The sequence below is a fragment of the Sapajus apella genome, unplaced genomic scaffold, assembly GCF_009761245.1.
Source record: "Sapajus apella isolate SASKATOON/1434 unplaced genomic scaffold, GSC_monkey_1.0 scaffold9, whole genome shotgun sequence".
In the NCBI taxonomy this organism is placed as follows: domain Eukaryota; kingdom Metazoa; phylum Chordata; class Mammalia; order Primates; family Cebidae; genus Sapajus; species Sapajus apella.
In genome coordinates, this window is record NW_022436949.1 from 21,923,829 (window position 1) to 21,949,232 (window position 25,404).

General features: G+C 38.6%; 1 protein-coding gene across 10 annotated transcripts in view; it reads right to left on the reverse strand.

The window, feature by feature from the left end:
• Positions 1 to 16,720: 16,720 nt before the first annotated feature.
• Positions 16,721 to 25,404, reverse strand: part of TBC1D4 (TBC1 domain family member 4) — a 177,461-nt gene continuing 168,777 nt past the window's right edge. For all 10 annotated transcript variants that reach the window (XM_032277361.1, XM_032277362.1, XM_032277359.1 and 7 more), the window contains 3 exons: positions 22,814 to 22,983; positions 19,420 to 19,596; positions 16,721 to 17,191 (listed from right to left, as the gene is read on the reverse strand). In XM_032277361.1, coding sequence (XP_032133252.1) covers positions 16,958 to 17,191; positions 19,420 to 19,596; positions 22,814 to 22,983 — 581 coding nt within the window. In that variant the 3' untranslated portion in view covers positions 16,721 to 16,957. The remainder of the gene's footprint in view (positions 17,192 to 19,419; positions 19,597 to 22,813; positions 22,984 to 25,404) is intronic.

Below are 25,404 nucleotides of genomic sequence, written 5' to 3' on the forward strand. Positions count from 1 at the left end.
AAATCCACCACTGATGACAGCTCCTGTTTTGATTAGAAGAAGATGTGAAAGACTTGCATCTCATATCAGTTTACCTTCTTCCTTGACATCATGGTTTTGGGAAACAGAATTCATCATCAGAGAGACAGTGTTTAGAGGAATCACTTACCAAGGAATATCAAACCCTGGGTAATAGTTGCTATTCTTGTGCCTTTCACATGCCCTCCCTACACCCCATCCCACCCATACACACCTCCTTTGGCTCCCTGTTGAGTCTTTTCTGACTCTTTAAGACTCCTTTAAAAGGTGCTCTGCTTTTCCATTACTTTCCTGCCTGCCTGCCTGGGTACAACTAATTGCTTCCTTATGTATGTGCAAATAAAGCTTCAAACATACAGTATTTTATTATGGATTCACCAAACTGAAATGTAGATATTTATCCGTGTGTCTCCCTCCTAGTGCAGTGCACACATCAAATATTCAGTTAATGCTGTATGAATTTGAATTAAATGATGCAAATTTCAGACATGCTTGAAATTCGTCAGTGCCCTTCAAATCACACTTTGTGGGTGATTACCCCAACTATTCAAAGCTCTGACAATGAAATTATTAATACAAAATAAGGTACTTTCTCCCAAGTTGAGTTCCATAGACACTAACCCTAGATTGCACAATGCATGTTTTAATCTAATCAAATAGATTACCCTAAATAAAAAGGGATAATAGAACTCTCAGTGAAAAAGAAAATAGATATCAGACAGCCAAACACAGCTATGAAATGTTTAACAATGGCTTTCACTTAAATGATATTAACATAGAAGTTGCACCCACAATGAGTCACTTTCCAGCTGTTATTTTCCCAATAAAAGGAAGCCCAGGCTGGACGCAGTGGCTCACACCTGTAATCCCAGCACTTTGGGAGGCTGAGGCGGGCAGATCACCTAAGGTCAGGAGTTCGAGACCAGCCTGGCCAACATGATGAAAGCCCATCTCTACTAAGAACACTAAGACATTTCCTTTAGTTTCCCAGGCCCCCCAGATTGGTCCAATGAAATGTCTTAGTGTTTGTTCTCCACTCCTCGTCTCTTTCTCTAGCCTTATACTCTTGCTCTGACTAGAAACGATAACTATTGCAGGAAAGGAAGCAGATGGATAACATTTTGGTCTAATGGGCTGATGGAAGAGAAATGGAATCATGGAAGCATTCTGAGTACATCCATTCATAATGAACCATAATTCATATTTATCTGTCACGATCTCAGATGTTTGTGTGTCACTGAAAGAAATCTGTGTAACTTGATTAAATCCTAATCTATTTAGGGAGAGGTTTCTAGGGCTTTGGGGTGGGGATGGCACTTGGGGATATAGATTAGGAGTTCCTATCCAGGTATTGCCTTAGCCTTTAATGGAAATCTCTTAGAAAAGGAATTAACATTTTCCTAATCCATTGTGCCCAGGCACCAAGAAGAAAATATATTGCTAAATGCTATAAATTGGTTTAGATATGAGAGTCCAGTAAGACATCAGAGGAATCTGCCGTCACTCTGTGATTGTATTTAAGGTTATCTTCATCATAACTTTTGAACAGTGTAAGTTAACAGACACCAGAAGAATTCTAGCTTTTCTCTCTATTCTCCTCCTCTCTCCTCATTCATCCCGCAAACTTCTGATTCCCTTAATCTTTCCACATTCTTCCTTTTTTGACTCTTCCTTAAATTGTTTATCTCGGGAGAACCAATATGAAAATAACTCTTAATTTTAACAAATGCAAACACACACACACACTGCAAGACTCTGCAAGGTCTGGAGATAATGAAATGTAGATAAATCTGGGACTAGCTCACTGCTCCAAGGAAGGCTGCAGTAGCCTGGCAAAGTCATTGAAATAATCAGTTTTACAGTCAGACCACGCAGCATTTGAGCCCCAGCTTCCTCACTTACCAGCTGTGTCCTTTAACCTTTCTCATTTGTAAAATGTTAATAAAGTTGTACTTTGTTTCATAGAATTATTGCAAAAATTAAATGAGATAATGTATGTTTAAAATGCATTAATCTAATAAGTTATATGCAACAGATCCTTTTGGTAGTTATTTTATTATTACTTTACTCTTTCAACTTTCATATGAATTAGAACTGATGAATTTATACCATTTTTAAGAAGTCAGATAGGCATAACAGAAAGCTTTATAGGGAGATGTTCTTGATTAATCTCACCTGGGAGCATTTTCTTATTTTTCACATTTCACTTCAATTATGGTAAGTTTTTAATAACTGTTTATAGAATGAATAAATTTTTTTCTGCAGTTTACCTCACCATTGAATGTGTATGCTATTTATGACTTTCTATATAAATAAATCATGCCTTTCCCACTCGAGGGTAACACAGATGCTGTATAGCACAATGTCAATAGAAGAAGACATTTCATTAGACAAGGGCTTTTCTCAGTTTACCAACTTTTATTCATTCATAGAATGACAATCAGCATCATCCATGTGACAGAAATTTAATATTATAGATTCATGAAAGGAACATTTTAGAGGTAAGCATTTAGAGAAATGCATTTGATGATCCAATGCCCTTCTTTATCTTTTCAGATTATATGTTTTTCACCCAAAAATAGAATTTTAAGACAAAAGTTATTCTGTAGTTAGATTTCTTCAAAAGGACATATCATTCTTCTATTTCACCACTCCAACAATGAAAAGCAAGACTAAAATTAAAATGTAGCAACTATATGCCAACACTCGGAAGGAAGAGGGGAAAATGACTCATTCACCTGTCTTTTTGTTTTTAATTATTATTTTTTTTTCAACACAGGGTCTTGCTGTGTCACCCAGGCTGGAATGAAGTGGTGCCATCAAGATCATTGCAGCCTCCACCTCCTGGGTTCAAGCAATCCTCCTGCCTCATCCTCCCAAGTAGCTGGGACCACAGGCACATACCACCACAGCCAGCTAATTTTTTATTTTTGGTAGCAAAGGGGTCTCACCATGTTGCCCAGGCTGGTCTTAAACTCCTGGCCTCAAGCAATCCTCCAACCACAGCCTCCCAGAATGTTGGGATTACAGGTGTGAGCCACTGTGCCTGGCCTGTTCATCTATTTTTCTAAAACAAGGTAACCATACAGTTTCATGTTGACTTGTATTACTCAGAGGGAAGCAAAAACCTGGTAAAATATATTTATTTGGCTGATTCCTTGTACTGGCATTTTTTTAAAGTGAATTACGCTTTTAAAAAACAAAAGTGAATTATGAGATGAAAATGAATTATGAATTATCATAGTTAGACTGAAAGCCAAACCAGAATTTTCTTTCCGTGTGTCTTACATGATTTATCTAAAGTTTTGGAAAATTAACTGTTGCAGAAATCATACAGCTGAATGAAGCCTTAGTGGTCTAATTTAAGTCTATCATTTTATAGATAAGAAAGTTCAGATGCAGAAGGGCGCAATGGCTCATGCCAACAGTCACAGCACTTTGGGAAGCTGAGGCAAGTTGATCATTTGAGGTCAGGAGTTCAAGACCAGCCTGGCCAATATGGTAAAACCCCATCTCTACTAAAAATATAAAAATTAGTTGGGTGTGGTGGCACACACCTGTAATCCCAGCTACTGGGGAGGCTGAGGTAGAAGAATCATTTGAACCGGGAAAGTGGACGTGGAGGTTGCAGTGAGCCAAGATCATATCACTGCACTCCAGCCTGGGTGACAGAGCGAGACTCCGTCTCAAAAAAAAAAAAAGAAAAAAATCTCAAATGCTAAAAAGTTTGATAACTTGCCCAGGTCAACAAGAAGTAAGTGCAGGAGCAGGAACTTGCCCTGGTGCTACATAGCGACACAGTCTGTGCTCCTAACACTGAGGGCTACATGGTCTCCTGGCCCTGTCCACTTTCCTCCCAAAGAGCTGCAGCAGGCTAAAGCTTCCCGAAAGCCCTCCAGAAAAAAACTTCTGTATAATGTGGCTTAATCCATTGTCTCCCAAACTTACTTGGTCATCGAACCTGTTCACCTACTAGCTCCTATAAGTGTTCTCCATGAAAACATTTTGAGAAAATCCCAGGTAATACAATTATCCTCACTACGGAGCCATGTGAACTAGGTCTGCCAACAATTCACGTGGTCATCAATCCAAATGTGCAATGGGTAGACCAGTTCTTTCTTGTAACTTTCCATGTACACAAATAGGCTTGGGCTGGTGACAAACAAAATGCCCATAAAAGAATGAGAGCTTGCTCATGCCACCTGACTTTACCCACCACGGGAAAAGTTAACCTGTGCAGTGAAACGGTGCATGGCTGTCATCCCTTCACACGACAGTGCATGGCTGGCTCTCATCCTTTGTGCAAAACAAAATTAGCACAGCCTCACAGAGTGGCGTTTAATTTTTATTTATTCATTTATTTTGAGACAGAGTTTCGCTCTTGTTGCCTAGGCTGGAATGCAGTGGCACAACCTCAGCTCAATGCAACCTCCATCTCCTGGGTTCAAGTGATTCTCTTGCCTCCACCTCCCAAGTCACTGGGTACTTTCTTTACATAAGTACCCAATTTACTATACAAAGACTTAGTTAAAAGCATTGCCAACACGCCCAGCTTTTTTTTTTTCTTTTAAGTAGAAATGGGGTTTCACTATGTTGGTTAGGCTGGCCTCAAACTCCTGACTTCTTGAACTCCTGACCACAGGTGATCCACCCACCTTGGCCTTCCACAGTGTTGGGATTACCGGCGTGAGCCACCGCACTCAGCCAGAAAGTGGTGTCTTACTTACAATAGTGTCTTCAAGGCAGGGAGCTCTGCTTTCTTTCTTTGTTTTTGCTTTTCTTTTCTTTTCCTTTCTTTTTTTTTTTTTTGAGACAGGGTCTCACTCCCTTGCCCAGACTGGAGTGCAGTGGCACGATCTCGGCTCACTGAAACCTCCACCTCCCAGGCTCAAGCAATTCTTCTGCCTCAGCTTCCCAAGCAGCTGGGATCACAGGCACGTGCCACCATGCCTGGCTAATTGTTGTATTTTTAATAGGGACAGGGTTTTACCATGTTGGCCAGGCTGGTCTGGACTTCCTGACCTCAGGTGATCTGCACACCTCGACCTCCCAAAGTGCTGGGATTACAAGCATGAGCCACCGCACCCAGCAGGGACTGTACTCTTAACAAATCTTGCCCACGTCCTCAGGTCTCAGGTAGAACAAAGAGATGAAGAAGTACAATTGTAAGCAAGTATATTTTCCAGATTTCTGTGATAATTTTTTGTACCTGCACTCATATTAATATTTTATTGGGTAATCCTTTCATAGAAATAGTATGTGAAGTGTATTTTGATTATTGGAATGAGTGTGACAGTTTATCCAAGGGCATACTTAACTGATACATATCAGCTTCAAGGGAAATGAAAAGAAAACCAAGCATATTAATTCACTCAAGTCATTGGTACCTCCCTTCCTGCCTTGCCCTGTGATTTTAAATATAAGTACTATTAAAGGACTAATAAATGCTCTAATTATGTAAGCTTTAATAGACTTATTAAAGAGTGAATGGTGATTGCTCCGTGTAAGTACCCAATTTACTATACAAAGGTTTAATTAGGGAGAGAAGGAAAGGGGACTGGTATAGAGTAATTGTTAACTAGACAAAGTAGAATATAAATGTATAAAGAAAAATAAAGAGGCCCATGTTGGTAAAAGTCAACATAGGAAATGCCCTCATTTCGAGATGTCACACTTCTGAGACATCCCTAAATATAGAGTATAAGATATATTTTAACTGAAATAATCCTTTCTAAATAATATCATAGTCTATTGAGAACCACATCTGTGGATTTGCGAATTAAATCAGTTTGAGAAAGGAAAGAACCCCAGACCACATAAGCTTTTACTTTGCAAAAGAGAACTTGAATATTAGCAATATTTGAATAGCTAATATTAGAAAAATAACCTCCCATGTTTGCAAAAGCAGCACCATTATTAAGAAAACCAATTTGCCCAACATCGGACCTGTCCTTTCTAGGGTTTTTTTCTGTGTAATAATAGTAACAAGAAATCACCCAAAAATGTCATTTACCCTGGTAAGTTGTGTCCCAGTTGGGGCCCTTGAAGGCTCAGCAGTTTGATTTTACCAGCACACAAACCACAGATTCATTCTTCATGGGTGGACTCACAAACATCGAGCTCCTGAGACTAATGCATTTGTACACCCATGTTCACAGCAGCATTTTTCATAATAGCCAAAAGGTGGGAGCAACTCAGGTGTCCCCTTAAGAGAAATGAAAAGACAAAAAGCAATGTATATGCACACAATGGAATTATATTCTGCCTTAAAACAGAAAGAAGTGCTCATACATGCTACATCCTAGATGACCCTCGAGGACATTATGCTAGGTAAGACGAATCAGTCACAAAAGGACAAATACGTTATGATTCCACATCAGTGAGGTGCCCACAGTAGTCACATTCATAGACAAAGTAGAATGGTGGTTACCAGGGGCTGGGGGAAGGGGTGACTGGAGGCTTCATGTGCAGTGGGTACAGAGTTTCAGTTTTGCAAGCTAAAAAGAATTCTGGGGATGGATGATAGTGACGGTTACACAACAATGTGACTGTAATTAACATCATTGAACTTTACTCTTAAAAACGATTAAGGTGGTAAATTTTATGTTGTATATTTTTATCATAATTCCCAAAACTGGAAATCCCTGCTTTAAGTTTATATTAAATAACAGAACTGTTTCAGGGACTGGAATATATGCAGCTTTATAATTAGACTAGCCTTTCTCTATGGCATCAAGAAAAGCTAAGTCATCAATGGAAGTTTGCTCTGAGGGCATAGACTTGCAACAAGGATAGTACAATGAGTGGGAAGCTTAGGACGTGTCTATCACAGATCACATCCATCTCACATCAGAGACAGACTTGTCAGAGGAGCCAGAACACTTGGATCCTGAAGGCCAAGACTCCCCGTGTTCAATTTCATTATAAACGGCAGCTTTGTCAGGGATCTGGGCTAAGGTTCCCTCCACCTGGATCTGCCCAAGCTGCCTGGTTTTCTTTCTTCTATATTTCTAAGGCTAATCAACCCTTTTCTAATTAACCTAATCTTTCTTTAGCTGTGCAAATATAGTCAATTAGATCACAGTCAAAGCTTTCAGATCCAGGAGGTATTCGGTCTAAATCAACCTTTGCAGATGACAGCAAAAATTACTGACATCACTTCAAAGAATATCACATTTCTCTTACTTGTGAGGTTTTAGAGAATACCTCATTGTAGTGCACAGGCATTAATATTTATAGCCGCCACACACATGATAGTAAGTAAAATATTTAGTTCAAGCCCAGTCAATGTTTTCTACATTGTACTGTTTGTATCTAGGAGGGTCAACACTGCCTCTATCCCTAGGATCCACCAATTATAATAGGAAATGATGGGAATTGCTGGGAGATCTGAGATAGACATAATTTTGGGAAAAGAGGACTGGAGAAAGAAAATAGAAATTAAGTAACAGGATAAGCAAAATAAGAAGATGAGAAAACAAAAGAGAAAACAATAATATGTACCATAGTTCCCCTTGTCAGCAGTTTTTCTTTCCAGCACTTCGGTTATCTGAGGTCAACTGAGTTCTGAAAATACTAAATGAAGAATTCCACAAGTTATCTGAGGTCAACTGAGGTCTGAAAATATTAAAGAAACAATCCCACATGTAACTAATTCATATGTTTTAAATCACATACTGTTCTGAGTCGTATGATGAAATCTCACACTGTCCCATTCTGTCCCACCTAGGACATGAATTGACCCTTTGTCCAGCATATCCACGCTGTCTACGCTCCTTGTGTTACTGGATGATAGTGACCCTGTTCTTGGCATCTTGAACAAAGACTTGGACAAAATGTACAAACGAAGCAAGGAAAGAATGAAGCAACAAAAGTGGGAATTTATGGAAAATGAAAGTACGCTCCACAGGGTGAGAGTGGGCCACAGCATGGGGGCTCAAGGGCCCTGTTACAGAATTTTCTGGGTTTCAAATATCTTCTAGAGGTTTCCACTGGTTACTTGGTGTACCCCCTATGTAAATGAGGAGGATGCAGTAAAGTTACAAAGTCATTTACTCGGTGTATGCCCTATGTAAATAGAGAGGATATTTCCTATCATAGCTGATGTGTTTCCATTTGATTTAGTTGGAGGAAGTCAGCGTGAATAGGCCTTATGTTCCCTGCCTCCTGCCTCATTTGCCTGTGAGTCACGAAGCAGCTCTCTTGGTCACAAGATCACCTGTCAAGCCATCTCTGTGCTTCTGCTCAAGCAACCCTTATTTTACTTAATAATGGCCCTCAGCTGGAGAATAGTGATACTAGCAATTCAAATATTCCAAAGAGAAGCTGTCAAGGGCTTCCTATAAGTCAAACAGTGAATGTTTTCAACTTAAGGAAGAAAAACAAAAATCATATGCTGAGGTTACGAAGACAGCTAAGTTTATTGCCTATCACAGTAAGGGAGAATGCCAACTCTACAGAGCTTTGGTTGTGTCTCAGAGGGAAGTTTTGTTTAGGGAGGAGGGTATTTCAATGTAGTGCTGGATTAAGACAGGGTGAAAATCATGATATAATAATAGTATTATTATTATAGTGGAAAGAGCAAGTGTGAATTTTGAGATGAGGGGGTTCAAAGAATCTTGGGATGTAAACTGTCTATTGAAAAGTTCATGGGTCTTATGGGATGTTACTGTGATGAGCCATGACATACTTTGCCTGGATAAGAGTGTTTTGGAATCATAAAATTATGTCAATGTAGACAATGGAATAATAAGATCATGTTAATATAGACCATAAACAGTCTGAGATACATGGTATCAGTTCTCAGTATAATACGTTTACTATAGAATATGTGATATATTTTATCAGGTGCTACATTACACAACTTCAGGGAGCACCACTCACATTATAGTCTGTGTAAATGATGTTCCTGGATTATTCAGCACAACTGCCCTATTATACTCATAGCTTGTATCATAATCTATTCAATGTGAAGTATAAGATATGCCATAATATACTGCATAGGATATAACTTGTACATAGTACATGCAGGTAACATATTTACAATGAAGGGCAAAGCACTAGGGCACTTTTACAACTTACAAAGTGTCATTCTGCATGCAGTTTTTTGTTTTTTCATAAAAATTGTGCATTTATCAGATGAGAACTAACACAGAGAATTTCAGAGAGAGAGATTTTTGTGATCCTACCATCTAGCAAAGTGTCTGACCCATCCATACTAGGCCGTCAAGAAACAGAAAGTGCCAGACGTAACTACACCTATCTCTCCAAAGGTCATTACACGTTTTTCTGGCAGGGTAAAGATGAAGTTAGCTTTCTGTTTTTCAGTATGCACAATGTCATCGGGGATGCTGAGGTATGTGTGAAGTTCAGCAGCAGCCTGCCCCGCCTCCCTTGTACCTTCTCCCAGGTAGCCAGCGATGTGACGCTACTCCTTAGGCTGTAGGCGGGGGTGTGCTTGGTTCCTCCCATTACAGAGACCCAAGGGTATCCTGCATGAGTGAACCCTAAGGAGTGTGGAAGAAAGGATCCGCTTGTGCAAAGCAAAAGAATGGTTGGTTCATGGAACTGGGTAGATTTTGGCCATTCGACTTCGGCGAAGAACAAGATGGGGCCAGAGGCAGGAGATTATATGGGACAGGTTATTCGGAACATGCTCAGGAAAAACTGAATGTGTCATTTTCGGAGCTGAATTTTATCCTGGGAGGAAGAAAAGGGTTTTGAAGGGTTTTAAGCTGAGGATAAACTTGATAAGATTTATGTTTTAGGAAGTTCCCTTTGCCAAGGGGAAGAGCGCTAATGGCAAGAAGGAATGCGGGTTAGAAATGACAGCCCATATATGGACATGCTCCCTTTGGAATAACCCCCACTGCTACACTACCTTGAAACAGAATGTATCAAAAGAGATCTGGCTCCACAACATGGAGCACCAAGATATTGACATTGTACTGAATGTCACGAGGACACTGAAGGGACAATAGCATACTGCTCCAAAACTCTTCACTTACCTTTTTTATTGCTTTCTTCCTATGCTTCTGGTGAATTCCCTTTCAATCGTAGATCCTTCCTGGCTCCTCCATTGAGCCACTCAGCCCCATCCTCTGCTTTCGTTTCTCACTCCACAAAACAAAAACCAATTAGTTCAGTATCTGTGGAGTTCGCCCTTAGAAGTGGGTGACGGTCTCAGTTTAATCCACTAGAGCAAGAACAAGAATAAACTAAGGCAGCTGCTGGGGGGATGAGGGAAAAGAGGGGACAAATATTTTGCAGACAAAACTAGCAAGTTTCAGTGACCAGTATATCAGAAAGAGAAGTAACGAGCCATTTTCCTTCCCAAAGCACACTGCTCTAGATCAGGCTTGTGCTGTTCTGTTTTTTTTGTTTGACCCTTATTTTTACTGCAATCACCTAATCATAGACTCCTACTCTCCAGTTTCTCTCCAAATGTATAAAATGAATTGGAGCAAACCGGATGTCCCTCTCCAGGTTACCAGTCACTAATGGTGTCATTGTCTGCTAGGCAGAACTCAGAGCCACCTCACAGGGCCTCCAATGGTCTACAAAGACTTCATGATAGAGTCCTCGTTTGTCAGGGACTCATCCCCCACTACACCTCCATGCAGCTATACTAACTATACTTCAAAATTAAGGAAAACGTTATGACTTATAAACAGTAAGTCATCACTTAACGTCATAGTAAGTTTCTTGGAAACTGACTTTAAGTGACAAAATGTACAAGGAAACCAATTTTACCAGAAGCTAATTGATGTACACAAAAGGTGTGTTCCTACAGCATGTTTCTGGTTGCAAACACATCACCTAACCTCTAAATAAAGTTCCCAAACACTTCTAATATCAATCACTGAAATATATGTGAATTATATGCAACCATTAAGAAAGATTCATAAAAGCAAGTAAGATAATCAGTTGCCCCTTTGGTGAACCTGTGAATGACAGCATTTGTTGTTGTGATGGGGAGAATCAAGGAATAAACGTTTGCAAAAGCAAAAATTGTCAGGAGCACCTCCTCCAACCATGAAGTTGAAAAACCATCACAAACATAGAGGGCTGGCTGAGCGCGTTCATACTGCATTGGTTAGTGTCATACATGTATTGTAAGCTCTATCATTTTTTATTTTATAATCAGTTGTATTCATTCATTCATTCATTCATTTTCCAACCAGTTTATTCCAGCTCTGGCCTTGGTTGGCTGGAGCCCATCCCAGCATCTCAGGGTTCCTAAACAGGAACCAACCCTGGCCAGCTTGCCATCCCATCACAGGGCAACTCCTACCCACAATCACTCACACTAGGACTATTGGACGTGCCAGCTCACCTAATGCACATCCTTGAGATGTGGGAGGAAACTCAAACACAGACTCAGGGAGAATGGGTAAACTCCACACAGGCAGTGGCCCTGGCAGGGAATTTACTTTTTTCCCATGAACATTGTAATGAAACAACACTTTGAGGATCTGCTGTGCCATCCCCTATCTTTCACATCTTGCTTTACACAACCTAGTCAAGTTCTACTGCAGCTTCCAGACTCAGATCAAGCATCCCATCCTTAGACCACATTTGACACCCACTACAATGCTACCCAGTCCCTCATCCAGGCTGAGTGAAATGAGTCTTGTTTGTACTACTTTGCATATCTATTTTGTCCACTATGCCGTATAAATTCTCTTGTTTTCTTTTTTATTATTATGTTTTATTTCAATAGGTTTTTGGAGATCAGGTGGCCTTTGGTTATATGGGTAAGCTCTTTGGTGGTGACTTCTGAGCTTTTAGTGCACCTGTCGCCCCAGCAGTGTACACTGCACCCAATGTATAGTCTTTTGTCCCTCACCCCACCTTGCCCTTCCCCATGAGTCCCAAAAGTCCACTGTATCATTCTTACACCTTTGCATCCTCACAGCTTAGCTCCCACTTATGAATGAGAACATACGATGTTTGGTGTTTTCCATTCCTGAGTTACTTCACTTAGAACAATGATCTCCAACTCTATGTAGGTTGCTGCAAATGCCATTATTTCATTCCTTTTTATGGCTCAGTAGTATTCCATGTATATATATATATATGTGTGTGTGTGTGTATATACACACACACACACATGGAACATACACATATATATATATATATACATGTTTATATATATACATGGAATACTACTGAGCCATAAAAAGGAATGAAATACTACTATTTATATATATATATATATATATATATACACACACACACACACACACACATATATATACATGGAATGTACACATATATATGCATGTGTATATATATGTGTACATATATACATGGAATATACACATATACATATGCATGTGTATATATACATGTGTGTATACATAAACATGGAATACTATATTATATATATACACACACATACACACACACACACACACACACACACACATACATAGATTTACCATTTGATCTACCAATCCCTCTACTAGGCAGCTACCTAGAGGAAAAGAAGTCATAATACAAAAAAGATACTTGCACATGTATGTTTATAGCAGCACAATTTGCAAATTGCAAAAGTATGGAACCAGTCCAAATGCCCACCAATGAATGGATATAGAAAATGTAACACACACACACACACACACACACACACACGTACATACAGTTATGCATGTGTATGTATATGTATGTATATGTGTGTGTATATATGTATGTATATACATGTAAGTCAACATATGACTTCTTTTCCTCTGGGTAGATATCCAATAATGGGTTTGCTGGATGAAATAGTGAATCTACCTTTAGTTTTTTAAGGAATCCTCACACTATTTCCATAGAGGTTGTCCTACTTTACATTCCCACCAGCAGTGTAAAACTATTCCCTTTTCACTACATCCAGGCCATCTATTATTTTTTGAGTTTTTGATTATGGCCATTCTTGCAGGAATAAAGTGGTATCACATTGTGGCTTTGATTTGCATTTCCCTAATGATTAGTGATGTTGGGCATTTTTTTTCATATGTTTGTTGGCCATTTGTGTATCTTCTTTTGAGAATTGTCTATTCATGTCCTTAGCCTACTTTTTGACGGGATTTTTTTTCTTGCTAATGTGAGTTCCTTGTAGATTCTCGATATTAGTCCTTCGTCAGATGCATAGATTGTGAACATTTCCTCCCACTTTGTGGGTTGTCTGTTTACTCTGCTATTACTTTTGCTGTGCAGAAACTTTTTAGTTTAGTTAATTCCCATCTATTTCTCTTGTTTTTCTTGCATTTGCTTTTGGGTTTCCAGTTATGAAGTCTTTGCCTAAGCCAATGTCTAAAAGAGTTTTTCTAATGTTATCTTCTAGAATTTTTATGGTTTCAGGTCTTGGATTTAAGTCTTGATTTTTATAAAAGGTTAGAGATGACGATCTTGTTTCATTCTTGTCTGTGGCTTGCCAATTATTCCAGCACCATTTGTTGAATGGGTGTCCTTTTCCCACTTTATGCTTTTGTTTGCTTTGTAGAAGATCCGTTACTGTAAGTATTTGGCTTCATTTCTGGGTTCTCTATTCTGTTCCACTGGTCTGTGTACCTATTTTTATACCAGTACCATGCTGTTTTGGTGACCATAGCCTTGTAGTATAGTTTAAAGTCGGGTAATGTGATGCCTCCAGATTTGTTATTTTTGCTTAATCTTGCTTTGGCTATGCAAACTCTTTTAGGACAAGGACTATATCTTCTCCACCCCTGAATACTTGGCATCTAGCCTGGAATAGGCTCACAAAAACTATTTGTCAAATGAATAAATAAAAGTGGTGGAACCAGGACTCAGCTAAAACTTCTCACCCTAAATCCAGTGCTTTTCTCATTACATCACAGCTAATGAATGATATAATGAGCTGTCGCATCATGGTAGAAGGACCAAATACTCCATGCCATCAGAAGGTAGATTTCTTATTCTTAATCTGGCTCTGTGAAAAAAGAATTAGTGAAATAGTGACAAAATGGGAAAAAGTCAACATGGAGATTAAGAGACTGTACTAGTAAGACTACAGTGACTCCTTCTCAAAATGCTTAACTACTATATTAAGTGCAAAATAGTTAAAAAGTGTTAGTCCTAAAGTTAGCAAGAAGATAGTGTCTTTTTATTAGATTACAAATATATATGAGATTATTCCAAGAGATACCTATTTTATGTAAACACATTCATACACATCCATCAGTAAGCATCCTTAATTCTTAATTTATCTGCATTCAATTGAAAAAATTTGTATTTTCCTGTGCTCTTTCTCTCCTTCACTATCTATGATGGGGCCTGGGAAATGAAAGGGTCGAATGCAAATCTGTCAGTGTGTTTGCTTCTGTTTTTCTTTCTAAAGTCTCCACTGAGAAACTAAGTTGAAACCTGGTGACAATGTACTTACATAAATGTCTCTTAAATTATCTTTGTTTTCTCAGATTCTATTAGGAAGAATTATTGTGTAGCAATTTTAAGTAGGTACAATTCAAACCATTCAGATCTTGTTTTCTTTTTCTTTTTTTTTTTTTGGAGGTGGAGTCTCACTACAGGCAATGTATATCTCCTGTATGCTCATTTCACAGTAAGATTCGCGCTCCTATGAGAATCTAATGCTGTGGCTGATATGACAGGAGTCGGAGCTCTGGCAGTCATACTTGCTCACGTGACCACCACTTACCTCCTGCTATGCAGCCTGGTTCATAACAGGATATGCACAGGTACCCAGGGACCTCTGTAGTAAAAGACTCTAACCAAGAGCTTCTTCTCTCCCAAAAAGTAATAATATATGCCAAGAAAGCTGCAGCAATATATTTATTGCAAAAGAATTAGACATTACATTAACCTGATGAAGATGTAACAATGCATGAAGCATAACTGGAGCAACATTATTTTAAAAATCACAAATGAAAAAGAAAATTCATTTTCAAAAGAAAATATCGTATCCAAGTCATCTTAATCTCTGAACACCATAATGCAACTCTTTATGTTGATTCTAAAAACATCCAGGATGAAGTTTACTTTAAACTGAGTAACAGAAAGGAAAGGTTTCTTTCCCAACTTTCCCAATAGATTCCTTGGCTAACATCTGTGTATCACGCCCATGAAGTAATTTTCATCAACAGACAGCAAAAAGAAAAAACCCCTCCTACAAATAGAGAAACAGGAAATCCAAGCAACAAATCAACTAGTAGCCTCCAACTGAATGGGGTAGACAGAATCAGCATTTTCTAGAACTTAGAAGTTACATTAACTTTACTAGTAAGATGTTATTGTCTTTTTAAGAAACTGCATGGATTCAAGGGCACACTGAGCTGTAACACATCATTATATTCACACTGGGTAACAGTGTAGAGGGGTTTCAGATGTTCATCATCTGTTCATCAAAGCTTTCTGAAACCTCTGGAGCTTTACTCTTCTACTGTATAATAAATTTTCACTGTGTATAACAAACTCCCTTTGAAGAAAATTATCCCCAGATAATCCATCTGTGAAAATACAAGTACTGCAAAAAGCAGTGACGATAAATACTTTTTGAAAAGGCAAAAATGCTGCATCAACTTTCAGAGGCACTATCATAGAATCATCTCTGAAATCATCCCTGAAAAGGAGAACCGCATATGTACTTTGAAAATTACTTTCCTTGCCTATACCCAGCATGCATGAATGTCCTCTAATAAGCTATTTGTAGGCTGAGTAAGGGAAGAGTCAAAATGCAGAATTGCAGGTTTTCGTTGAGCTGGGACCACTTTCCTTTTCCCTTCCAACGGATTTCAAAACAGCTTGTTCCTAAGCATTTCACAGTTCGCAAAAATTTTCACATGAAAGGGGAAGATGATTAGAGCTTATTAGATTCTGTCAGTTGGCCAAAAAAAAAAAAAAAAGTATTTCAACACAGCTTGTCATCTTTGGAAAAACCCAATCATAATTACATTTCCTTATACTGAACTTAAGGTAGAGAGACCTAAACTAAGAGCACTCACAATTTGGTGGGAAAATGGCAAATCCTTGTTATTTGATGACTGTGGTACCAAGTACAGAGGAATTCATTCACATCTGAATGAGTTATTTAAATAAAAAGGCAGAAAGCTAATCTAGACATTTTAAGTCCTAAATTAAATTTTTCAGGTGTGATATTTTTAGTTTGAGTAATAATGCTGGTCTGGTTTGCTACAAAATTAGCAACATTCTCCTTTACCTTGAGCTGGGTAGACTCAGCTACAATGTCCTACTTTCTTTATGTATGTTTAAAGTAATGCCTAACCAGACTGACAATGCATGTAAATGCAGCATGCTCGTTGGCACAAAGCAGGCAGGGAGAAATGCCCCTACCTTCCCGAAAAACACAAAGGAGCATGACTACTAATCAGTCATTTTCCTCATATAGACAATGTCAGTAGATATTAAGACAGATACACATAAAGTGACATAAATGTTTCCACCTTTCCACCACTGAGTGAAACATGCTGTTCTTTGGAGAAAAAAATACATTCATTTTTTTCAAGTATATTTCAATATACAAAGATGCTCTGGCTTTGTTTCACTATAAAGACAAAAAGATTTCATATGTGTCCAAGGGAAATTTCAGTTTACCTTCCCTTTGGCGTGGATTTCATGAAGTTCTGACTAAAAAAATTACTCTGAATATACATCTACTCATTTTATCTGAAAGCATGAACTATGTTCATTATATATATATATATATATATATATATATATATATATATATATATATATGTACATAGTAACAACAACAAAAACCAGTCCACGTATGTCCAATGGCTTAGGACTGGCATGCTCTGAGGAGCACGAGGCCCACCTGCTGCCACTAGAAGCTCAGCACCAGTGTTAGGTGGTTCCATCACCTTCAGGGTCCAGCCTCTGGCCAGCAGCATGCAGGCTCTTCCTTTCTGTAGTATTCTAAGGAGCACTTTCTGCTGAGGCTGTGCCTCTGCCATTATGGCTTATTTCCCATCTTGGCTTTGTTGTTAGGGTTGCAGTTTAGGTCTCTCAGCAACAGTTCACAATTGGCGAGAGCATCTGCGGGCAGCAGCTTCCGGAGTTGCTCCACTGTCTTTTGATAAGCCATTTTTTCTTGTTCCAGGGTCCGGATTAAAGACTTCATTTTGGTCTCTCTTGTCAAAAGATTTTCCAGGTTTGATTCCAAGGTTTGGATTTTAGCATGAGCTACCTGTTTGCAGAAAAAAAAAATCCTCCAAATCAAAAATTTTAAGTCTAGTTCATTATAATAGTACCCAGTCCTTACACATATTAATTTCACATTACCTAATAAAATATTATGTGAAGCGAATACTCTGAAAACCCACATGGAACGATGATTTATTAGGTTTCACAAAGATGTAACTATGGAACTATCATGATTCATCTCCTCTCACTGAATACACTAGTAATTCAATACTAAATCAACCCCCTCACCCACAGTAGGAGTCCTTATTCTACACCCACTGGTGTTCCCCTGGGTGAGTGGGCTTTGGCCTGGCTGAAGGAGAAACAGGAGATTGCTGACACTATCCTGCAGTGCTAAAAGAGGTTTTCCTTCTCTGCCTGGAATACGGCATTTTCCAAACACACACTTGGGCTTTCATCAGTTTTTGTAGATGTAAGGGGTGGCCGAGTAATTGATGATGAAAGTAATTGATGATGACTGCCCTGAACTGCCAATCAAAAAGTCTACAACAGTTCAGAAGAATCATTATAAAACAGGTGCAATCCCACCTTCCCTCATCAGGGCAAATAATCACCATTGAAATCTCCAACTAAAAATGGACAATCTACCAACCATTTATTTTTGTTTTTGAAAATAGACGATGTTGCCCTTTTGTGAATAGGAAAAAAAGATCAAAATTTTCTATGACCCAGAGCCAATGTAAGACAAAGTGAAGGAAGTTTAGTGTTCCAATTCTTAGGGAGCAACTACTTTAGAGAACCCTCATTTCTAACCTGTCTCTGCTGAGTGGCCTTGACAGGTGACTCACCATACAGAAGCAGAGTTTTAGTGTGTTCTAGTTGGTAGCCAGGTGCAGTGTTGGGGAAATGGAGAGGAGGGGTTAAGTGGAAACCAAGAAGCCATCGGGCACTTAAACTCCGGAGTCATCTCCCCTGATGACTTCAGGAGGATCACCTGCTAGCCTCCCACCCATGATCACTCTTAAGCCCCGCCCCTGAGGGCATCAGGGCATGGCCACACAGCACACACCATACAGGTGGCAAATACAGAATATTACTTTGTCAGAAATTGCTTATTGCATGTATAAGTGTGTGCTTAGAGATAGACATGTAATATTTTATATTCTCAAATAATTGTCAACTCCCTGATGGCAGGAATGATGTATTAATATTACACAGGAATGATGTATTAATATTACATGTGATATTAATGATCATTCAATTTACCTAGACACGTCTCCCTCTCTTTCAATTTCCATTTTAGTCTAGACAACTGTCATCATCCCCAATAGATGTTCACAAATGACTTCTAGCAGGCCTCCTTACCTTCTCTCCCTGTCCTTGTCAAGGTTCCTAGATTGATCTTTCTGCAGCATGGCTCAAAAACTTTGAGAGATTTCCCTCTTGACAGGATTAAAGCCATGTTCTTTGGCTTGACACCGAAAGTCACTTACAATTCTGCCTCCATCATGTTTACCCTACCTTTCCCCAACATCTATCTTTTTTTTTTTTTTGAGACGGAGTTTCGCTCTTGTTACCCAGGCTGGAGTGCAATGGCGCGATCTCGGCTCACCGCAACCTCCGCCTCCCGGGTTCAGGCAATTCTCCTGCCCCAGCCTCCTGAGTCGCTGGGATTACAGGCACGCGCCACCATGCCCAGCTAATTTTTTGTATTTTTAGTAGAGCCGGGGTTTCACCATGTTGACCAGGATGGTCTCGATCTCTTGACCTCGTGATCCACCCGCCTCGGCCTCCCACAGTGCTGGGATTACAGGTGTGAGCCACGGCGCCCGGCCCCCAACATCTATCTTAAACTGACGCCAGGAACTCTGCTGCTCTGCCATGTCCTCCTTATTCATGCACCCTCCTAACCAGCCTGACTGAAGACCATCCTCACCCATTTCTTCCACCAAACCTCCAGATTCCAGCTCAAAAAGTTTCCTACATTCAATTCTTCTTCCTTTGAACTTAACTGAATGTGTATAACATGCAGTAAGTATTTAAAAAGATTCCACTTTGAACTGCCATTTAGCTATTTTGTGAGGGTGCATTTTTTCCCAAGTAATGTTTAACTTAACATGTCAACTGCAACCCCAAAGCACTTGGACAGTCTGCTACATGGGCTCTTGGTCAGCAATGGTTCATTCCATACACATCCTAACATTCCTGAGGTAGTTCTGTGTATGCAGGAGGTATTAAAGAACTTCTTTGCTCAAATCTTCATTTCGTTACCTGTAATTTCTCTAGGAGGTCCATGTTTTGTCTTTTCAGTTGGCTATTGGCCCTCTCCAGCTTCTCCAAAGGTTCACTATCCTCACAGGCATATGAAGATTCCTGAAGCTCATCCTGTAGCACATGATACTCCACCTCATAGGCATGCAACTGCTTAGAAATATCCATCTCAAAAACCTGCCATGAAAGCATCATGGGTTATGCTAGCCTTTGGTATGTAGTAACAAGATACAGCTTGTGTCTGATCTTGATATATTTCATGTATATTTCCAAATACTTATTAATGAAGAACATTAAAGCATAAAAAAGGAAAAAAAAACAGGTGTGACTGTCAATACAAGAATAAATTAGATATAGCTTACACTGTTAACATAAAAACAGATAGCTCTTTCTGTGAAAGAATAAATTTTTTCTTTAAAAACAGAACAGATTATTTCTATACAATTGAAACATTCTCATGAAGCCAAGTCACTAGAATAAATTAACATCCAAGAGTATTTTGCAGCCAACATATTCATAATCTAGTAACTGTCTCCCAAAATGTAGTATAGTAGGTAAACAACATTAGTTATTGAGTAATTATTATGTCAGAGATAATCTCTGCTGATCAGTAAGCAAAATTGCATAGGGTATTACTGTAATAGAGAAACCAAAAGCATTTCTAATTTATCTGCCAACGGAGCAGAAAGATCTTAATAAAACTTTTCATCCATTTGCTATTCCCGATAAGCCTCTTAAGCATCATTTACATATTGTACCACACAGAGAATCCTCAAAATTGCACATCATGAGCACTGTCCAGGGTGGTAAGGTTTAATTAGGGCTGTTACTGCTCTCCCATATCACTGCTAAATAGGAAGATAGTTTGCTTTGAAGCTAGAGGACAGTTACTACAAACTTCCTAGGGAAAGGAGAGACAGCAGCCTGATGACTACATTGAACAAGCAATGGTGTCTACACCAACACTGAAAAGAGAAAAGAAACCGCAAAAACCTGACTTTGCTAATTACTACTAGAGATACTAAAACATTTGAATTTTAGTAAGAGAATTTCCAGACTAACTGGTCATCCTCAAATAACCATCATCTTTTCCTTACCTAGTGGGAAGGGATACAATGGATTATTACACAACCATTAAAAATGATAATATGGATTTATATGTATTGGAAAAAATCTAATACCCTGTATTTTTTAAAATTATAAATGAGGTTCCACAATAGCATATAGAGTATGATTTCATTTATGTATAACTGTATACATTTTTATATGTATATATAAGCAAAGAAACCTGTAATAGAAAGTTTCAAAGGTTATCTCTAGATGTCGAGATTTGTAGTTACTTTTATTTTCTTCTTTGTGTTTTCTGCATTATTTGTATTTTTTCCAGTATCCGTAAAGTTCAAAGTCTCCCTTAATATCAGCATTTCATTCCACAGTAATCAACTCTAATTGTTAGAAAATTATCTCTAATATCAAGTTCAAATTGACCTGCCTATAAATTCTACTCATTAATCCTAACAGCAATTTGTAAAGCCAGGTGATTTCCTCATTAATTTCAGCAGGGAGGTGATATCTGACTTCAAATATCTAAAAGCATAATATCTGATTCCTTTCCAATCAAGAAAGCTATTTCTGAAAAATTAATAAACAAGTAAATATATAAGTAAAAGCTATACTTTTCAGCTTATAGAGCATTTTTAACAAACACAAACTATTAATAGATATTTATGATTTAGACTCCATGTAATAGAAAATTTTATATGAATTAATATAATAAGAGTTCATATTATAGTAAGAATTACAGGATATAAAATACTTGAATATATTGGTTATATTTGCTCCTAAAATAATATAAAACTATAACAGAATCTATTTTTGTTCTTCCCATTTTGTAGAGGAAGAGGCTGAGACCTAGAGAAGCTGTAACTTGCTCAAACCTTTCAGATCAGTATTGTCCCATTCTGGAACTCATCCAGTACTATCCTGTTCTGGACAACTAGAATTTAGACAATTAGGCTGATGTGTGCAAGCCAAACAACCAATTTAAGAGCTAGAAGTAGATGCAAACCCAGCATCTTCTAATACAAGCCCGTATTCTTACCCAACAGCTAGTAAGTGCAGGGCACCAGAACAAGGCTCCAAACTCCCTTTCTCTAAACCCTATCGTCTTTCTGCCATCAAAAGTGCCTTCACGAAAGTGGGTAAACTTTATCAATGCTCATAAAGCATAACTGTCAAGCTATCAGTCTGCTCTTAAGCTTGTCCCCTGCATCTGAACAGCAGCAATATACAACTACCACTCACCTGGTCCTTATGAAGAGTCCCTAACTCTTCACAAGGACCAGGTGAGTGGCAGCTGTATACTGGTGTGCAAATTACTCTCAATTTGCTTCTCAGATCCATTCTCTGCCCTCATCCATTCTATTGTACCCTAGGAGACAGACAATTCCCCACACTTTCTTTCTGGCTGGCTTCTGGTTCAGTTTGGTGAATAGAAGATGCCAGCACAAGATCAGAAGGGGCAGGAGAAAAGGGTTGGATATTTCTTTTCTGGTCCTTCCCTGTCTAGTTCAACAAGACCACAACAACCAGCACAGAACACTTGTCCAGAGTTCCGGCTCTCCCTGGGCCTAGTAACACTATTATGTCCTCCACTTAGCCCCTCTGCACCAGGGGTTTGAACAGTTTCCCTATGCTACTAGTTCCTGGGCACCTGGACGTCTGTGTTGGATTCCCTTAAGCCTACCCACACCTTTATAAATGGTTCCTTCATTTGAACCATCAGAGGGAGAATGTTTCCTGTAGGGACAAAGACTGATACATCAAGTCTCCTCACTTAAGCTTCATAAAACCTCCCAGATCAGTGTCGTCCCATTCTGGAACTTGTCCAGTACTGTCCCATTCAGACAAGTAGGGTTTAGATGACTAGCCTGATGTGTGCAAGCCAAACAACCAATTAAAGAGCTAGAAGTAGATCCAAACCCAATACCTTCTAATTCCAAAGCCTGTACTCTTGCTACATGTCCTCTTTGTGTATGTTAATTACAACATAATTATCAATATAACAAAGGCAAGTGGATTTCATTTTATTTTCAGGCCTTCCTCACTCTGTCAGTTCTATCTTCAGTTTTAGCATTGGTTTATATTGAAAGGATTCCTGAAAAACTCATTACATCACACTAAACCATATTTCCTGTGCATAGCCAGATAGACAATGTCACAATGTAGAAACTTTACAATAGACTCCTTTCTCCATAAAATGTATCTGATCAAAGTTTTTAAAAAAGCTTTAAAAAACTGTACCTGTCAAGCAAAGCTACATTTTTATGCTAAAGCATTTAATATACATTCAGTAAAAAAAAATGCTATAATAATATTAGCATTTAAATCATACCTGGGTAATAATTTTTTCCATTTCAGAGGTATTCATATCAGGTAGCGTGCTTTTAAGAAACTCAACAATATTTTCAAAGCTTTCACATTCCATTATAAGTGTCTCTTGGCTGCTCAGCAGGCTGAGTGCAACCTTAAATATAACTTCAGTTCCCTGAAGAAAAATAATATCTAAAAGAAGAGATATAATTTTCATGATCAAAATTATGCATCCACTCTTGTGAAAAGCATGCTATTTGTGCTAAAGGTTTTGTTTACTTGTTTTATGTAGTTTGCAAAAGAAAACTAGTCAAAAGCATCTAGCTTTTTTAAAAATAAAAAGGTAATATAACTAAACATATAAGCAGATGTTTTAATATTCCTCTTAAGAATCTCAGATAAAGCCAGAGTAAAAAAAGACAAAGTATATACCTATGTCCATGTACTATCTGTAATTTTTAATGCCAAATTTAATGGCGACAAAGTAAACCTCGAGGACAGTTATCAGTTATTCAACTGATATTTAGATTTTTCTTCACAACAGGAATACAAAACAAATTTACATAACAAATTAGTACTATTCCATCTCTCATTACCATAATAAAAAGTAAATGAACCAGCTATGTAATTAAATCTATACCATACCAGGAAATTTAAAAAAAAAAGATGGCCGGGCGCGGTGGCTCAAGCCTGTAATCCCAGCACTTTGGGAGGCCGAGGCGGGTGGATCACGAGGTCAAGAGATCGAGACCATCCTGGTCAATATGGTGAAACCCCGTCTCTACTAAAAATACAAAAAAAATTGGCTGGGCATGGTGGCGCGTGCCTGTAATCCCAGCTACCCAGGAGGCTGAGGCAGGAGAATTGCCTGAACCCAGGAGACGGAGGTTGCGGTGAGCTGAGATCGCGCCATTGCACTCCAGCCTGGGTAACAAGAGCGAAAACTCCGTCTCAAAAAAAAAAAAAAAAGATGCCTTAAAAGAAAAATTAAAACAAATAACAACAAACATATAACCTCAATCAGAAGAGAAAAATAGGAGCTACCCTAACTCTAAGCCCTGCTTTCTTACAAATACAAACATGCAATACTTTTCAAAAGTATCAAGTACTAGGCTGGGCGTGGTGGCTCATGCCTATAATCCCAATACTTTGGGAGGCTGAGGCAGGTGGATCGCTTAAGGCCAGGTGTTCGAGATCAGCCTGGTCAACATGATGAAACCCCGTCTCTACAAAAAAGTCAAAAATTAGCCGGGTGTGGTGGCACGTGCCTGTAGTCTTAGCTACAGGTTAAGGCAGGAGAATCGCTTGAACCCAGGAGAATCGCATGAACCCAGGAGGCAGGGGTTGCAGTAAACTGATATCATGCTGCTGTACTCCAGTCCGGGCAACAAAGCAAGACTGGGAAGGAGAAAGGAAGGAAAGAAAGGAAAGAAAAGGAAAGAAAGAAAGGAAGGAAGGAAGGAAGGAAAGAAGGAAGGAAGGAAGGAAGGAAGGAAGGAAGGAAGGAAGGAAGGAAGGAAGGAAGGAAGGAAGGAAGGAAGGAAGGAAAGAAAGAAAGAAAAGAAAGAAAGAAAAGTATCAAGTACTTTTGTTTGAAAGTTTCTCTCAATCTATGTCATTCTTTAATCAATAATATACAACAGGGAGTCCTTAATGAAGAGGGAACCATAAATCTTTATTTCAAACATAGTAATACTTCTTGTCCATGCATCTTTCCATTTTCTGCCAGTCTCTATTCTTTTATAAATTCAAACAAGAGAGGTGAACAGCTATTGTACAGCCAACAGCATCATTTGTAGTCTCATAACAAAAAACTGATACTGAGGACATTTGTCTCTTGAACTCTTGATATCAAGCTTCCAAGGGTAAGTCAAAGAGAGATGCCCTGAAACATTTTGATTTGATAGACTATTCTCTAGAAGAAAAACACATAAACAAAAGGATTTATAGAAGACCCATTAACAGGAACCCAAGCTCCAGAGAAAATGTCAGTGTAGAAAAGCAATAGCGTATCTTCAATAAACAAACAAACAAACAAACAATGTGGTGAACATTTGATTCAGTGCATTTTAACTTTACTTTTCCGCTACACTTTATAAATTGTAGTACCGCTAATGCAGTGTTCAACTTTCAACCACAGCCCTCAGTAAGAAAGATACTGTATGCTGTAATATGGTACATACACATATTACACATATATCCTCAAAACAAGTTCCTCCCAACAACATATTTCCTTACTATTTGTAATATTCCCTAATATCTTCACCGTATGCTCTTCTGTTTCACTTTTTCAAACACTGGCAGTGACCTTCAATTGAGCCAATACTCACAATTTGACAAAAAGCTCCAATGGAGCAGAAGTGCAGTTGTGAGTGGATACTGACTGCTTTGACCATGGCTACTAAATAGATGAACAGAACACAAAAATTAAAGGAGCCCTTTCTAAGGCTATTGAGGTCCTAAATGACATCATTAGAACCAACCTCTGATGAATAGTTGGTTGTTGTTCTTGTTTTACTTTTTGCTTTTTAAATAATAGACACATACAAAGACTTATGAATAGATTTAAGGGCCTCCAAAGGGAACATAAACCATGTTGCACTCTCTTTTTAT